This window comes from Sebastes fasciatus, chromosome 19 (genome assembly GCF_043250625.1).
Source record: "Sebastes fasciatus isolate fSebFas1 chromosome 19, fSebFas1.pri, whole genome shotgun sequence".
In the NCBI taxonomy this organism is placed as follows: domain Eukaryota; kingdom Metazoa; phylum Chordata; class Actinopteri; order Perciformes; family Sebastidae; genus Sebastes; species Sebastes fasciatus.
This window is the reverse complement of record NC_133813.1, coordinates 24,138,231-24,153,238: the sequence shown is the minus strand read 5'-3', so window position 1 is coordinate 24,153,238 and position 15,008 is coordinate 24,138,231. Positions and strand designations below refer to the sequence as shown.

General features: G+C 39.9%; 1 protein-coding gene across 1 annotated transcript in view; it reads left to right on the top strand.

Annotated features, from left to right (window-relative positions):
- Positions 1-15,008, top strand: part of astn2 (astrotactin 2) — a 395,991-nt gene that overhangs the window by 298,450 nt on the left and 82,533 nt on the right. Inside the window, exons 14-16 of the mRNA XM_074618826.1 lie at positions 5,388-5,512; positions 12,219-12,323; positions 12,552-12,731. Coding sequence (XP_074474927.1) covers positions 5,388-5,512; positions 12,219-12,323; positions 12,552-12,731 — 410 coding nt within the window. The remainder of the gene's footprint in view (positions 1-5,387; positions 5,513-12,218; positions 12,324-12,551; positions 12,732-15,008) is intronic.

Sequence of the window (15,008 nt, the reverse complement as noted above, 5' to 3'; positions counted from 1 at the left end):
ATGAGTAAATACACAAGTTTGCTAGCATCGCCCCAGCAAATTTAAAAGCTCACGGGTGGTTTTGGTGCACGGGAGGTTGTTATGTGCGGTAAGGTTGTGTAGGTGGGCGCGAATAATACCTGGAAAGAGTACAGATTAAACCAGGAGTAGGTTTTAATCTAGAAGAGATAATCCTGTTTTGTTTTTTTTAGATGTCTTTAAATTTGGCAAATGGAGTCCCTGGATAACGTTTAATTGTGGTCAGTGAATTTCAGCCACCTGTCCTAGTCCTCATTTGTGGCAGTATGAACACACAGCTTATGAGCGCTACAACAGATAAAAAAAAAAATGCCCCTAGTTTAACCCTGTGAGATCCATAATAGATATCATCTTTAGGGGCAGATAGCAGGTGAGCAGTAGATGTCGCATAGAAGTGGTGTACATCGTCTGTAAACTGAGAGCCTGAAGATTAATTTGAGATGCAGCTCAGCACTGTGTGTCAAGTTCTTCTAGTCATAAATCTCCAACATTAGTTAATTAATTAATTAAAAATGAATTGTGAAAGTGTATAAGGGTTTAGAACATTATGATATGAAGTATGTGGTTTCCATTGCCGTGCTCTATTATGTCTCATAAGTTGTTGCAGCAATTTTGGGGTTGATACCATATGTTACACAGATTTAGTGCTAAAGTTAACCATTTTTTACCATTTGAGAATTGATAGAAAGTGATCAATAATTCCTTCAAAATACCATATTAATACACCAAGACCTTAAGGAACACCATAGAAAAAAGGCCATGCTGTGATTTTTCGTTGATTGGATGACGAGCGCTTCTGTTCTGGAAACAGCTCAGAAACCCCCCTAATTGTCAATCTACCAAGGGAAGCCATCCATCCTCTGAATGCCCTAGGTCTCTAGTTTGTGGCTGTAATGTTTCATGAGGCTGTGATTATCCTAGAAACTGTTAAACGAGACAACCCAGTAAATTCTTTGTGCCTAGATCAGAAAACACGAGATTCAACAAGCCATTCAGATTTGGTTGCCCCTTCCTATGTCACATGCAGGCTCATCAGAATATATCGCCCACAGCTTGAGAGTAGGGATGTGACGGTGAGGAAAATGTCCCACCGGTTAATAAACTTGGTCGGTATGTGTAGCGCGCTTACTTTGGTCTTTGGATAGCTGCGTGTCTGGCCTCTCCGGTCCAGCTTTTGCTGCGAGGCCGCAGGGGTCTACACAGTCTGTGAACGCTTCGTCGTCCTCGTGGCGATTACCTCATTAACTTTATGGTTCCCTTATAGCATTATGTTTAAATCTGAAATATTGCCAAATTGGAGCGTCACCAAATCCTCTGCCATCTCTCAGTCTGTCAACTCTCTCGTCCCGTGTGTGTGAAATATGACACCTGCTGCTCTGAGCTAAGACTCTGTATGGAGCAGATGCATTCACTGTCAGTTTGTAGCGTTCGTCGTCCGACTATCTATTGATAACACGGCGCTGATACGCCAAAATGAACTAAATGGGTTTTATTTCTGTAAAAGAAAAAGAAAAACGACGGTGGGGGCGGTACGTAATGTAATCGGTGTGCCCGACCACTGTGTAACACCGGTAACACCGACTACCGCGATAAGCTTACTTGAGAACTACCTTCGCAAAGGTGCACCATATTTTTCTCTGAAGCTACTCAGAGCAGACTGGGCTTTTTCGGGTGGGGCTCTTATGCCGGGATCAGACTACACGATATTTGTGTCTTTGACGATGGTCACAATGTCAGATCTAACGATCACAGCGCCATAAACTCTTGAAGTGTCTTGGTCGGGTGACTGGCGGTTGAAGCAACTGTCAATCATGGCGACAGAAGCGTTGTGTGTGATGCTGGCGGTTTTGTGTTGCGAAAAGAAAAAGAAAAGAAAGAAAAAAGGGTTGTGGATGCGCTCCTGGGTGGCACAAAGAGGACGGTATGGGCTGTCCATACTTTAGTCAGTTTCGTTGTCCCACCTGACAGCAGCAAACTCGCCATCCCTCCTCCTTTTCGCCATGTTTTTATATTACCAAGTGACCTGACTGCGACTGCGCGCTGGAGAGAGCACCTGATTGGTCAACGCAAAGTAGCGTAGTAACCAGACGTGGCGTCGGTTGTCGTGTACTATGACACACTACACATGAGATAAGAGGATCGATTTTTGCACACAACACTCATTTATCGTTCCCGATCCCCTACGACGGCCATGTCGGGCTATAATCGGGCTGATATCGTGTAGTCTGAACCGGGCATTAAAGAGACAGGCGCTAAAATGGAACGTTTCAGACAGTATGAGGAAAATTGTGTTTTTCGAACATTAACGCATGTTCTAGTAGAAACACAAAATACAAGTATAAACCTGGAAATGAGCATGATATGTCCCCTTTAAGTCTCAGTAAGCATTATCAGTGGGTTAGCACACCGCATTAGCATATCTCTGGAGCATCAATGACTGCACTCACTCACTGTTGATGTTACACATGTGTTGGAAAAAGCCAAAATGTCTGCCTTGAAGAAGTTCTATTTTCAAATTTATTGCTCATTAAGCTTAAGTTCATTAAGTCAAGTCGATTTTGCCATTTAACAAACGTCAATTTCTCACTCCCAGGTGAAATAAGTTAGCCACGGCCAGCTAACAGCTAAACCATATTGTCAACATTTGTATAAGATTGAGATGATCTTTCTTGAAAGACAAACACCTGGCTCATTTTGTTAACCACACTATGGGTCTGTTTTGGTAGAAGTGATACAGATGAGAGTCTCCTCTTCTAATGAGCTGTCTGCAGGATAGATGCTTCAAGCTCCCTTCCAGCCACAAACACAGTCCAAGGACTTGTGGTCTCACCGGAACCACGTAAACCGAAATATTCAGGATTGACACGGTGACTCTTCGTCTCACCACTTAACCTGCGCAAGAATGGACAGATCCCACAACAATCTATGTTTGCCTTAGAAGTTTTTTCCCTCAAGGGTAGAAGAAGAAGAAGAAGAAGGTTAAGGACATTTAATGATTTTATGTGCACTCAGGCGCTGCAAAGACCTGAGGCACTAGTCTGTACAATTCTTATCCTCAAAATAGTCAGTTAAGTTTCTGAGCAACTCTGCAGTGACCTGTGAGATACATCATCCTCTTATGCTGTATGTATTTCAACCCTAAAAATGTGAATTGGAGCAAAGTGGCTGAAGAAAAGGAGCTCCTCGCAGGGTGTCAAGGACAGTCCACATCTAGGCTCGAAAATCCATAAAGCTACATATCATCTCGGTCCACACGCCTCCAAAGGTTCTCTGAGCCCCAGCGTGAAGCCGGCTGATTTAATTTAGCAATCAATATGTTTTCTGTGAGCGTAAGCCACCGTAATCTTTTTACAGCACCTCTTCTCTCTCCTCTCTCCGTCTCATCCTCTGCCCTTGAGTCAATCCTTCCCACCCCTGCATTGTAACACTAAGGCTGTCATTGCATCTAACCGGCTTTGTGGTTAGAGAGGAAGCAAAGAGAGAGAGAAAGAAGGAGAGGAATGGGATGAAATGAAAATGATATCGGGAAGAGTCTCCGTGGCACAAGGTCTGCGCTCGGATACTCGGTCCCATAAAAGTGGATTATGGGAAATAGGTTGCCGCCGCTCGCCGGGTTCTGAGAATGCAGCGAGACAACTCATCTTTTTTTGACAGGAAATGAACCTCAGCTGCTTTTTATTCAACCAGAACGGTCCATCTACTGAACAAAAATGAAGCGGAACATGCACTATCTCTCTACTTGACTACTGCTGTTTATTTTGCAAGTGATTTGTCCAGCATGATATAGCATGGAGGAGCAAATAGATGGAAAAATGAAAAAGCTTCATTTGCATGGCTGTATTCGAAACTGCATACTATACTAGTAGCATGTACTGATTCGGAAAAAAGTTCCAGTATGCACCGGACCAGTCTAACTCGCCTACTGTATCCCACAATGCAAAGCGCTGGAACGGTACAGGCTACGGTTACAACAACAACAGCAGCCAAAAACGGCTCTTTTTTTTACATTTTTCGTTGCTATTTCATCACTAAATTCACTTCTGAACATTTTTGGGGCGAGAAATCAACTGCATAGATTTTGAATGATGGCAGTTTTACGATATTAGATGGCGAATAGAACGTTGCTCCAACGTTTTCCAAGTTGAGAAGCTCCACAAACTGCCGTGACAGCTAGCCTGCCGGGGTCGCTATGACTCGCCGGCCGAACAGTCCCCGCTGTGAGCTGGCTGGAGCACTCTCAGGAGACCAGTCTGTAGACACGGGGCTTTTATTTCCTTGTTTAAATATCACACCACAAATGTCCATATGAAATTAACGGGAACCGGTAATTATCTGCCTTTTTGAAGGTGAAAAACTCCTCGATCACTCGCGGGCATAGCTCGCTCGAGAGCCGACCGGTCACGCTCAGTTTCATACTAAATACTACTGAGGAGCGCAGTATATACTGCATACTGCGTTCCTCAGTAGTATGTAATAGTCGGTTTTGAATACAGCCCATGTCTGGGTGTTCTGTGTTACCTCTCACTACAGAGAGACAGTATGTGGGTCTTCTTCTTCTACCCTTCCCTCTCACATTACCATTCCGTCTTGTACTTCTCGTCTCCCGCGGAGAGAAAGGGGGAGATTCCAGGGGGTCTGTCTTATCTTCGCCTGCAGCTGTCTGTTCTGCCCTCAAACTGGGGGACACAACTGTTTGCTTTATTTGTCCGCCAAGCATCACACACACACATGCTCACATGTTTTTGGCTTTGTACCCCATGTTACTGATGTTTAATTCTGTCACTCGCGGATGGAACAAATCGCAATGACGACAAGAAAAACGGCTACCTGGATGATGTGTTTGAATTCATTCTAACCTCTGTGAAGCAGAGGAGAAATATCAGCACCTTATCATAGAAAAAAATCTTGCAAGACAGAAAAAACAGTGAAATCTCCAAATCCCTGTCTCTGAATGATTCAGGAGGGCCGGGAGCTGGACGGGGCACTGGAACATGTCAGGATTGTAGATATTTATTGTTGTTGAGTTGTTTTCATGGAGTTCAGAATTTGTAGCTGCACCCCCTGACTGTTAAACACAACCTTTAGATAAAGAAGTAGAGGTGTGATGCTTGGTGGTCACGGCGGGTTGTTACCTTTGTGGTACAAACCGTAGACTGTATGGACGACGTGTCTCTACTTCCTCCCGCTGCACAGAGGTGAAGCCAAAATATCCCAGATACGGGATGTTAGACTGACATGTACAAAAACTACCACATGATAACCTGTTCAATATTAAATGACTGAATTGTAAAGTAAAAACTTTACCTTGAGTTTGAGGAACTAAATTTTCTTTCTTTCTTTCTTTCTTTCTTTCTTTCTTTCTTTCTCAGGGACAACAACTTCATCAAGGACTTCCCCCAGCTGGCCGACGGCCTCATGGTCATCCCCTTACCAGTAGAGGAACAATGTCGAGGGGTGTTGTCCGAGCCGCTGCCCAATCTGCTGCTCCTCACAGGTGAGGGGGTGTGAGTTCGGGGATATGACCTTTTTTTTTTCTCTCCTGTTGAGAATAATAGACAGATAGATTTGATTCATTGTATTTTTTTTAGGTAGCAGTTCTATTATCTCCCTATGAACCATTCATGGTCAGTGACTAAATCAGGAGTCTGCAACCTGCGGCTCCGGAGCCACATGCGACTCTTTAGCCCGTCTCCAGTGGCTCCCCGTGGATTTAAAAAAAATGAATGGAAATGAATAACGGTTATTTTTTAACCATTTTATTTATCATTGTTGTAGGTCTACGGTGATTTATACATTCTCCAGTTGCAAAAATCTATAGCCTATACACCGAATCATTTTTTTTAAAATCATTTCAGTCAACAAAAATGTGCGTCATCTACAGCCTGGTGCCTTATCCTCTAATTTTGCCCAACCTCAGTAGCTCAGTAGGCTAGCTATGGATTCTAAATCCCAAAAAAGAAAAAAGTCTCTGAGGAAAATAGAGAATTTATTAGTGTGTGGACAGATTTCGACAACAAAAAAAGTAATTGAAAGACTTTTCCATAACAAGCATACTGGATTTGCTGAAAAGCCAGCAGCAGCTTACAGCCAAATGTCCTGAGATGTTTCTTCAATGTCCTGCCACTCATTTGCACTTGGGCCCTCACTGCATTGACTTAATAGGCTGTGTTACCTTCATCACAATGCTCAAATGTTTTGCGGCTCCAGACAGTTTTTTTTTTTTAAATTTAATTTGGCCTAAAATGGCTCTTTTGATAGTAAAGGTAGCTAACCCCCTAAATAAATTCAGAACTGACTACAGCCAATCTGACTCTCCAAAGAAGAGAAAAACACAGCAGCATATTAAACAAATGATATGTATGTGAAAAAAACAGTAATGTCTCGGTTATGAGATGTTTTAAGGCAAGTCGCTACAGGCAAATTAAAGTTTTTTCATGAGATTTCGGGCTAATTTGCCTCTTTCAGACTAGTGGAAAGAAAACATCCAAAATACACATTTAGGTGTTTATTTTACTACTTTGTCTATTTGCGTCTGTAGATTTCTCCCAAATTCATCAAAAGTTAGCATTAAATAATGATCATTTACATGTTTAAACATACAATTTCAGAAAATTTGCAATACAAAAAATACTTGTTTTAACCTAAGTAATCAACTGGGGAATTGTATGGTGATATCTATTAGTTAAAAAAAATTAACCTATTCAAAAATATTCAAAATGTATGAAATTTTACCACCCATGTCTTTTAGGGCGCTTTCTGAAAATGTATTTTTAATAATTAATCTATCATCATTATCATTATCTAATTTAAATAGTATTTTTCTTTCCAGCTTTCGAATGTCATTCCTATTTAAATTATACTCTGAAGGTTTTTACAGAGGGGTTTGTTCATATATCATTCATCGCCTGATTTATAGATCCTTTTATTCCAAAACATGGCATGTTCACAGTATTTTCTGATTTATGGAGTGATAAAAAGAGATATATCCAAAATTCCTTCTGTAAAAAATTTGACCATAATATTTTAACAAAATTAGACCAGAATTCTGAACCTGGCTTTATCCAATGTTCAGATTTTTGTTCTGGAAATGCAAATTATTTAAACATATTTAAACATTTTAGAAAACTTGTCATATAAAAACTAATTGGTTATTAGTTAACATTGTTGTAGTGTCTCCCCTTAATGTTTATCCAGGCCTGAGGGAAGTGACAACAAGTGTTATATAATACAATATTTTGTGTATTTTGTGAAATGCAGAGTGCAAGATCATTTAAGAAGATATGGGCTTATCCTCAGTAGGCCTATTTTTTCGGTGGCATTGTGCCGTTAAACCCGTCTCAAAATGCTTTCATAAACACAAAGTAGTACACATACACATGCCCAGACACACACAGACATGTTTACTGGACCTGTTTCATCCTTTTATCCTTTCCTCGACTGTTCCACCCCAACTTGTGGGGGGGGCAGAGTCACTTAGACACTTCGGCTTGAAACCTGCGCCCCCACCTCTGCTCCCTAATCCCTCCATTAGCTAAATTGGCATTTGATCCACATTGACCCCTGAGATTTTTACTTGGGTTCTGCTTTCACCAGAATTGGACACACACACACACATGGACACACACACACACACAGAGGAAGTAAATTGCTCTTTTTTCACCGTGCATGAATGTCTCAGGTGTAAAACGTTTTCCAGAGGCAACAGGATCAAGGTGCCCGTAAGCAGTTTATTTTTTTTATTTTTTTTTTCCCTCGCTCTTCACTTTTGTGGGTTTAGTTCTAAACTGGTGTGAAAGTTTGATAATTGAATTGCAGAGAGTGGCGAGATTGCTCCCACTTCTAATGCCAGCAATCCAATTGAAGTTCAGGTTGCACTATATATCTGCCATTGATCCGAGAGAGCAGCTGGGATATGGGCTGTGATAATAAATTATGTTGAGGCAATAACAGATAGACAGAAGAGATCTGCAATAAACGGTTCAAATGAAATGATGGATTTCATTTATGCATTTTGTTTATTTTGAATCTGAGCTGCTCTTTATGAACCTGAGTTTGCTCATTTGTTTTAAATTGTTGTTGTGTTTGTTGTCTCTCTCAGGGCTGGCATAAGGCTTCGGCCATATAGGCAGTCGCCTAAAGCACCAACCTTCGGAGGGGGGGCCACTGGTCGCCCTCTAAAAAATAAATAAATGCCGGCCCCTCCTCATTTTATGTATTGAGGTAAAAAATGAACAAATAAAGAAATAAAGAAAGAAATATACTTTTCACTCCTGTAACTCTTGTTTTAGTGAAACCGACTGAACACTTTTAAGCCACCAATATCAGGGACCAATAGTTTATTTATATTATAATAAATACAGTTATTTATGAAAATAAAAATCTTGATTTTTGTCCTTAAACCATTGTGATTGTGTTGCGGATTACGGGGCTATGAACCCTAACTAGCTAGTGTTCTCTCTAAATTGTTGGAAAGAATCCTGCTAGCAAGGTTGGAAATGTTTGTTGTCACCACTGATCATCAGTTTGGCTTTAAAAGGAAACATGGCACTGATATGTGTATCTATGCTCCAAAGGAAATGGTTGCTAAATATGGAAGCCAAAACTCCACTGTATTTATGTGCTTTATTGATGCATCCAAAAGCCTTTGACAGGGTTAATCATGACAAATTATTCCTGAATCTGTTTGCCAGAGTTGTTCCAAAGTATATACTTAGAATACTAGTTTTCTGGTATTCACATCAAACAATGCAGGTTGAATGGAGCAATGCTGTATCTGCCCCGTTTCATGTAAATAATGGTGTTCGCCAAGGGGGTATTTTTGTCTCCTATTTTGTTCAATATGTATATGGAAGACGAAACAACTGAATGGGTGTAACACAGGCTGCCTTGTTGGAAACTCTGTTATCAGTCACCTAATGCAGGGGTCAGCAACCTTTACTATCAAAAGAGGCATTTTAGGCAAATAAAAAAAAGAAATCTGTCTGGAGCCGCAAAACATGTGAGTATTGTGATGAAGGTAGCACAGTTTATATAAGTCTAATGCAGTGAGGGCCAAAGTGCAAATGTACTACGTAGTATTAGGGTCACATTGAGGGAAAAATACGGAGATTTCCAGAATAAAGTTGTAACATTACGAGAAAAAAGTCATAACTTTATTGGAAAAAAAGTTGTAATATAACGAGAATAAAGTCATACCTTTTTATGAGAATTTTTTTTTAATATTACGAGAATAAAGCCACAACTTTACAAGAAAAAAAGAAAATAACACGTAAAATTTCTACTTTATAATATTATGACTTTATTCTCATAATATTACGACTTTTTTCTCGTAAACCTTTTACTTTATTATCATATTACGACTTTTTTTCTCACAGACCTTTGACTTTATTATTATAATATTACTAATTTTTTCTCATAAATCTATGACTTTATTCCCGAAATCTCAGATTTATTTATTTTTCCTCAAAGTGGCCCTAATACTCCATCGTATCGTCGTACATTAGACCTACAACAATAATAATACAAATTAAAATGTAAACAAAAAACAGTTATTCATTTCCATTTTTAAAAATCCACAGGAAGCCAGTGGAGGGGGGCTAAAGAGCCGCATGTGGCTCCGGAGACGCAGGTTGCAGACCCCTGACCTAATGTATGCTGATGACCTGGTAATTCTCAGTCCATATAGTGTTGGGCTGCAACAATTAGTCACGGTGTGCTCAAAAATACGGCAAAGACTATGACATTGTATATGACATTAAATTTAATGCCAAAAAGAGTAATGTGATGATAGTCAGAAGTAGAGAAGATAAAAAATTAGTTCTTCCTGTGTTTCACTTGTTCGATATTCCTTCCATTTTCTCACCGATGACTGGAATGATGACAGACACATCTATCGACAGTGCTGTAAACTATATGCTCAGGCAAATATGTTGCTTCGTAAGTTCAGTATGTGTTCTGTAAATGTAAAATGTTCATTATTTAGAGCTTTCTGCACGCCTTTGTATACAGCTCATCTTTGGTTTAGCTACAAGAAAAGTAGTATGCGAACTGACTATATGAGTATGAGGCTGTTGCTTCGGGTTCCCAGATGGCATCGTGCCAGTCAACTGTTTGTGTCCTCTGGTATTCCTACATGTGAGGCACTTTTAGGACATTTGATGTATAATTTAATTTGTTGCTTGGATGAGTCAGAGAACAGCATCATAGAGGCTTTAACAGCGTCGGCGTTAGGGGCGGGCCATGGGGGTCCAGGCCCGTCCAAAAAGGTCACTGTGCCCCCTCAGCTGAATTCTCTCCTGACAAAAAACTAAACTGAAATAACAGCTAAACTATAGGTAAAATTAAGTCATTCAGTTTGGTAATGGAAGGACTTAACACTGCAATGCAAAATAAAGCACAAAACTGTGATAGTTTTGCATTTAGGAAACAACTAGGACATGTCCTTGGGCTTGATTACATTGTTTTCTATTGGAGTGTCCTAACTGGCTGCGACCAACATGTTTTGTCTGAACTTCTATCGTATACACGGTTCCTATTTTTTCCAGTCACTCATATTGAGAGGAACGGCTGATTAGTTTAGATAAAATGAGCCGAGAAAACCGGGTCAGTTGTCCTGGATGTAAATGAAAATATTAACTTGAGTACTGACACTTTCAGGCATTGACGCTCGCAGTTATGTGTAATAAAGTTCACTAGTGAAACTTTGTTACGAGCTACCTGTCAAAAGATATAACATCCACCTCACTAATGCTTCAAATAAAACACGAACACACAGCACAAAGAGACAACTATGGAAACTGGGAAATATGAGCCGTCACTACAATATTTCAGTAAGAAGCCTCGTTTTGATCCGCTCCGTTTGCGTGTTTTTTTTTGTTTTTTTGTTGTTTTTTTAATCGAGCTCAATAGAAAAAAATGAGAGAGAGTAGACCTACAAACCTGGTGCATTAAAGCACAATTAGGACCAAGAGAATAAAAAGCATCCTGTGCTCCTCTCACATCTTACTTTTTCTACCTGTTTGGATTATTCTGTTCAGTATTGTGGAATTAAACAATGGACTAATGTTACACTACAGCAGGCTGAGCAGGGACAACAACTGGTGAGTGAAACATCCACATTTAGTCTTTATTAACTTAAATTATAATTATGAAGAAATCAGTCAGACTGTTAGATTAATGTGTTGTTTAACTCCCTGTTTACTTTATCTCGGCACCCGTCTGTGTGCACATTTTGACCCTGGCACTAGCAAGACGCAGGGCGTGCCTGAGGAGTTATCTGTAGCCTCCAGTACCTCCTCATTTCAAAACAGAAACCATAATAAGGTGGCAGCTGGCTGGAGAAGATCACTAGATAACAACCTACTTGCTCTTGGCTATATCGTATGTTATTTCCAGTAAATATCACAAATAAAACGTGTGTTTGCTGATAATAAGAAAAAGTACGAACGTAGGAAGATAACAAGTACTACTAACCCATCTTTGAGGTGGTTACGTCTTCAGCTCCAGTCTGATCTGGAGCTCACAGCTGATATGTTCCTGGTTTACACGATGTAACAGAAGTGCAGATTTAACGTATTCAGTGGACAGAGAGCGTCAGATGCTACGCGATCCAGTTAGGACACGGTGTTAGTTTATAACCTGATTTTGTGGACATAACAGCATGTGTATGCGTGCGTGCGCGCCTGTGCGCATAAGTGGCAGTATGTATACACCTTTCTGTCAGTTTATTACTTTCATGAAACATGATAATGTTAAAGATACACTTAATAAAGGCTATATGAGGTGAAAAGAAATGCCCCCCCTGTCAAAGCTGATTGCCCGTCCGCCCCTAACACTCTGACGCCGACCCTGGGCTTTAACCAGCCCGAGCTAGAGCTGCACTCGGTGCTCATTCAGGCTCGGAAAACACTGGCGAGATAGCCTACATATGAATTGAATGGTGAATTGCTGTGGTCTTTGCTGACATCTTGTATGTTTTTGTATCTCTTTTCTTGTATTGCTATGGACCCTCTTGTGTGTCTGAAATAAAGTTTGAATAATGATAATAATAACCCTAGAGCGGTGCCTCCAGTGGCGGCGGGGGGTAGGGGGGGCTCCAAATCCAAATTTCGCCTCGGGCACCAAAAGGTGCTAGAGCCGGCCCTGGTCTCTCTCCTATCTTAAAGTGTCTCCTTGTTCCCTTTTTTTCTTGTGTTTCTTAGGGGAGGCCCAGTTCAGTGAGGCGGTGGGCTATCCTATGGTTCAACAGTGGAGAGTGCGCAGCAATCTGTACAAAGTCAAACTCAGCTCCATCACCTTATCGACAGGTCGGTGTCTGAATAATTTGTGATTTCTTAACATCACAAAGCACCGCACAGATAAACATAACTCTTTCGATCTTTCTATTTGCTTATGTCTGCCCTTGATAGGTCTTGTTTTGACATGAATTGCACATTTATAACAACACATTTACACAGTAAGGCTGACCTTAATATCCAACCCATCCTTCTGGATACTAAAGTCACCATTCTTTCATCTCCTCCTTGACCTGTTAGGCTTCTCTAAGGTGCTGAAGACGCTGTCAGCGGAGAGCACACGCGAGGAGCTGCTGGCTTTCCTCCAGCAGTACGGCAGCCACTACGTGTCCGAGGCCCTGTACGGCTCCGAGCTCAGCTGCAACATCTACTTTCCCAGCAAGAAGGCCCAGCAGCAGCTCTGGCTGCAGTACCAGAAAGGTGAGCGTGCTGACAGAAAAAACAGGAAAAATGCATAAAGACAGGATGAATAGAGATCCTCACATTCTATATATTGATTTTAAAGGGGGAATCTGTCAAAGGTAAAGATATTCAAAATTTTAACAAGTGTGTATGGAGGCAAGTAGACCGTATTTTTGAGAAAAATATTGGTAACTTCAGGAGTGATGGGGCTATAATCAAATGTAATAACACATCCTTTATTAATTCAAAGCGAGCAACCTAATACAAATAATACTGTAGTTTAACAGGAACGGGGGTTATACTTTGTCTGACTATGAATTAAACTGGGTTATGTTTAAAGACTTCACCCTGCCTTAATTCGCCTCCTGGTTAAAAGGCAGCATAAGCTGCGTGAATTGAATTAAACATCAGTGTGACTTAACATCCCCAAAAGCATCTCGGAGCACTGTTCCATTTAAATGGTGTTTTTTTTAATCCGGTTTATTCGTGATCCAAAAAAAAGTGCTGATTTTCAGTCAAGCCATTCGGTGCAGTTGATTGGCACCTGGGTTGTAAATTAAATGCTGTTACATACCTTAAAAAAAATGATTTGCGGTCGAAGAGGGACCAGAGTTGAACACCCACGCCCCCTTAAAACGAGTAAATCTGTTTTAAATGCCATCATGCTTTAAGGCAGGGAGAGGATCCATGTGCCACAGAGGAATGCGATTTAATTTCAACCAAACTCCACACTAGGTGGTTTTAATGATGAGCATTCATCCGGACTGAGACGCATCAGTCAACCTGGAAAAAAATGCTTTTTTCAGTTATACACTTCAAGCAGTGGTGGGAAGTAATTCATTGAGTTTACAACTTTGAGCTACTTGTGCATTACTTGATTATATCCCCAAAAAAATTATTCCTTTTTACTTATTTTTTTAATTTTTTACATATAAGAAAATAAAAACAAGAGATATACAATGCCATAAACAAATGCATAGGTGGGTTGAAAAAAAAACCTGAGGTCTTGTAAAAGGAACCCACCTAACATTGAAATGAAAGGCCGCTGTTTTACAATTTACAGACATAAATATTTTTTAAATATCTTAAAGAAAGAAAAGAATACTATTTCCAAAACAAGAAATGCTGGAGATGAAAAGACAGGAAGGAAAAAAAAGAATGAAAAAAATATATATATATATTATATATATATATATATTATATATAAAACAGGAGAACAATAACAAATTTGTTGCATTTGTTGCACTTATGGAGGGTATTGTGCTGTCTATATATATTTAGCTGCTAGTTACTTAAATGGGACATGTCATGCTCATTTTCAGGTTCATACCTGTATTTTGGGTTTCTCCCAGAACATGTTTATATGCTTTAATGTTTAAAAAAACCTTTATTTTCCTCGTACTGTCTGCTTGGATATAGCTGTATTTACCCTCTGTCGGAAACGCTCGGTTTTAGTACATTTCAATGGAATTGAATTGCGTTACTAGGCAACAGCTTGGGTCCATGTTTACTTCCTGTCAGCTGATGTCATTCCCATACACTGCAACAGGGAATAAACTGGGACCCATTTAGAATATTTACGTTTAAAACTGTGAAATGGTGTAAATATTGTAGATTTGTGACATCACAAATGGACAGAAATCCTGACGGCTTGTTTCAAAAGCTCAGTTTCTGAATACGGGTTGTGTGTGTTTCTCTGTGGATTAAGCGTTTCGATCCTTTCACCTGTTTATATTGCACTTAAACCTGCTTTATAATATAAAAGACATGAAAATCTCACTTTTTACAATATGGGACCTTTAAGAGATTAAGAATTCACACACAAAACATGATTCTCTTAAAAAAAAGACACATTGTATTAAACTATCCAACTATAGATAAAGTGGATACAATTTTATCCACTACATTACAATGCTTACATGTTGATTACACAATATTATTCCAATAATATAATCATATATAATATTTGCCAGGGACCATCTTGCTGCGTGAATACTTTTATTTTTGATACGATTAAGTACATATTGCTGGTAATACTTCTGTGCTTTTATTTGTAATGGTCTATATATTGTAGTAAAGGATACTGAATACGTCTTCCACCACTGGCATCAAGACATGACAAAGCTATAAAGTGAGCTTCCTGCTCCTGAAAATTACACTCATCATTGGATTTCAAAAGCCTACATTATTCTATCATTATTTGTTTTGTCCTTATCGCCCACCGCTACTCACAGCATAAATCAAAATATGTTTAAATGGAACTCGACAGCCAGCCAATTATGGCAACAAAAGAGG